Here is a 3,176-nt window from a genome sequence, read left to right as displayed (position 1 = left end):
TCATCTGTTTGCCGAAGATGGCTAGATTTAGAGGACGCCGGTGACGTCGCTCGGTCTCTGCAAGCTCCCTGCAAACCTCTTAGGAGACTAACATGCCGTGTGTCACCAGTACTACGTTCATTTTCCAAGATGCCACCTTTGTAGTAGCAAAATCAAGCTGATAGACAAACGTTAACCAAACGCTGGGCTTTGTGCTGACGGGATCAGCACAAAGGTTTTGAACCCTTTGCCACATCCTTCACACGAAGACCCTCTTTCAGTAGGACACAGGTCTACATCTTCAGTTAACTCATCTTTCCTATATATGGGTTTTGATTTTTTTTTTTTTTTTCAAATTTTAAGTCTACACCAAAGCCACTAGCAACTTCTCTCCAACAGCCACCACACGCACATTCCCGGCTGCCTCGTGTCCACGGTCCCCAAAACGAATGTGCCGAACTATGTCCACGAGAGAGGGCGACTTTTAGGCAACGACAGGAAGAGATCACAACGTGGCCCCCTGAGGCTAATCTGGCAAGCAGGTGTGGCGGAACAGATTCCCTTAAAGAACTGAAGAGTGAAGTCCCAAGTCTTTTTTATCTCAATCCTTTGTGTAAGCTGTGTGTCTTCTCCCAGGATAGAAAGATTCCCAGGAGGTCAGGAAAGGACACAATGGGACACTGAGACATTTTAGAAACAAAGTGCCTTGTCTTTCAGGAGGGCTGGGGCTGCTTCTGGCTTCTATCTCAACCCCGGGGGAGGAGTGCTCATAGGAACGCTCAAAGGTTCAGAGAGGGGGATAGGAGGAAGCGCTCTGCCCCAGCTCCAGACCCCAGCCTGGGAGGTGGGCACCCCCCCCTCCCCACTACCACTTCCACTTGGGGGCAGGTACTTGGAGCAGGGCCCAGGAAGGGGGGCAGGGCTGGCTGGCACAAATGACGCTTTGTCTGTGTAGGTTTCGTGTCAGCTCCCTCCGTCTGCTCCTGCGATTCTCGAAACACCATGTAACGCGCTATAGATTTGTGCTCTCCTTCTGGCCTAAGAAACTCTTTAACTCCGTAGCTCCTAAGTCCTACTACAATAACCTGTACCTAGTAGGTTCTTTTTTTTTTTAAGCTTATTTATTTGGGGGGGGGGGGGGGAGAATCCTAAGCAGGCTCTGCGCCGCCAGCACAGAGCCTGATGCGGGGCTCAAACCTCCAAGCAGTGAGATTGTGACCTGAGCTGAAATCAAGAGTCAGACGTTTAACCGACTGAGCCACCCAGGCAGCCCCTCCCCCTAGTAAGTTCTTAATAAACCACTTTTTTGCATTCTGAACTGAATTCATCTGAAGAGAACGGGTATCTAAGGAGAGAGACAAGCTGGAACCATAGGTGGGCTTCACCAGGAAAGGCAGAGCCAATTGGCACAAGACAATCTCCCAGAGGGCTCAGATAAGTGGTACATCCATTGGAGTAAGCGAGAATTCAGTGAGAAGAAAAGCATTCAGATTTCCATTTCAGTTGCTCAACCAGAGAACACTGAGCTCAAATTGTACTGAGGCAGAGGTCTGGCTATAAAGGAAAATGGAAGCCCCTGGCATCAGGTAGACAAGTCCAAACCTCAGCTTGCCCTTCACTCACTGCATAGCCTTCGGCAAGTTAGCCCCTCTTTTCTTTTCTTTTATAGTTTATTGTCAAGTTGGCTTCCATATAACACCCAGTGCTCATCCCAACAAGTGCCCTCCTTCATGCCCATCACCCCTTTTCCCCTCCTCTCCCACCTCCATCAGCCTTCAGTTCGTTCTAGTATTTAAGAGTCTCTTGTGGTTTGCCTCCCTCCCTCTCCTCAACTATTTTTTCCCTTCCCCTCCCCCATGGTCCTCCATTAAGTTTCTCCTGCTCCACATAGGAGTGAAAGAAAACATATGGTATCTGTCCTTCTCTGCCTGACTTATCTCACTGAGCATTAACACCCTCAAGGTCCATCCATGTTGCTACACATGGCCAGATTTCATTGTTTCTCATTGCCATGGAGTATTCCATTGTATAGATAAACCATATCTTCCTAATCCATTCGTCAGTTGATGGACACTTAGGCTCTTTCCATGATTTGGCTATTGTTGAGAGTGCTGCTATGAACTCTGGGGTCCATGTGCCCCTATGCATCAGCACTCCTGTATCCCTTGGGTAAATTCCTGGCAGTAAGTTAGCCTCTTTTAAGCATCAGCTTCTTCACCTCTAAAATGGGGATGGTGAGCCTAAAATCGTTGTTAGGATTCGCCTAACCAGCGAGTGCTCAGTAAACGGTAGCTATTATGAGCTTGGCATTTGCAACTCAAAAGTAAAATCCTAACTACAGAACAAAGATTCTAAATGTTTAAATATTATTTTCTTATTTAAAATGTTTTTTTTTTTTTTTTTAATTTTAGAAAGAGACAACACAAGTCAGGGAGAGGGACACGGGAGAATCGCAAGTAGCCTCCATGCTCAGTGCAGAGCCCAAGGAAGGGCTCCATCCCACGACCCTGGGATCATCCTCTGGGCAAAAATCAAGAGATGGACGCTCAACCGACTGAGCCACCAGGCGCCCCTAAGTATTATTTTCTTTTCTTTTTTTTTAATTATTATTATTTTTTTACAAATAGTTTATTGACAAATTAGTTTACCTAAGTATTATTTTCTAACTGAAATAAATCTCACTTACCAATTCCATATTTAGTCTTGTAATAAGTCTTTGTGAATTCATCACAGTCGCAAAGAAGCACTTTTCTTCCCCACACGTTGATGGTGGCTCCTATGAACAGGTCACCGTCTTTGTAAAACTCCTGGTCCACTTTTCCTAGCTAATAAAAACAAAGCAACAAGGCACTGGCACCACAGGCCCTCTGAAGACCTAGGCATCCTTTCCCAAAAGAAAAAACAAATTGTAAAAAAAAAAACCACAAAAAAACAAAAAACCCTCAATTATATCATTTATAATCAATTTCACAAGGGAATCCATGACTCACCCTATATTTTCGGGTGCCGGGAAAGTCACATCGGAAACAGCAACAAAACGTGAGGTTCCTCACCTTGTATTTATCCAACAGATAGTCATCCACCCGTTTCCCTGACGTGCCACTATACACATTAAGAACTGCTCGATCTGTTATCTGACCTGGCTGAAAGACTCCAGGAGGGCCAAACTGGAAGAGAAAATCCAAACGACGTGTGGT

At 45.8% G+C, this 3,176-nt stretch overlaps 1 protein-coding gene across 3 annotated transcripts in view; it reads right to left on the bottom strand.

Annotated features, from left to right (window-relative positions):
* The window catches only part of EFHC2 (EF-hand domain containing 2), a 181,624-nt gene that overhangs the window by 89,519 nt on the left and 88,929 nt on the right, over positions 1 to 3,176 (bottom strand). The window contains exons 6-7 of one of the 3 annotated variants that reach the window (XM_077768535.1): positions 2,970 to 3,146; positions 2,666 to 2,804 (exon numbers count right to left, since the gene is read on the bottom strand). In XM_077768535.1, coding sequence (XP_077624661.1) covers positions 2,666 to 2,804; positions 2,970 to 3,146 — 316 coding nt within the window. The remainder of the gene's footprint in view (positions 1 to 2,665; positions 2,805 to 2,969; positions 3,147 to 3,176) is intronic. The other 2 variants (XM_077768533.1, XM_077768534.1) reach the window with 2 other exon arrangements.

This window comes from Crocuta crocuta, unplaced genomic scaffold (assembly GCF_008692635.1).
Source record: "Crocuta crocuta isolate KB4526 unplaced genomic scaffold, BGI_CrCroc_1.0 scaffold467, whole genome shotgun sequence".
In the NCBI taxonomy this organism is placed as follows: domain Eukaryota; kingdom Metazoa; phylum Chordata; class Mammalia; order Carnivora; family Hyaenidae; genus Crocuta; species Crocuta crocuta.
The sequence above is the reverse complement of the archived record's forward strand: the minus strand, read 5'-3'. Positions and strand labels throughout refer to the sequence as shown.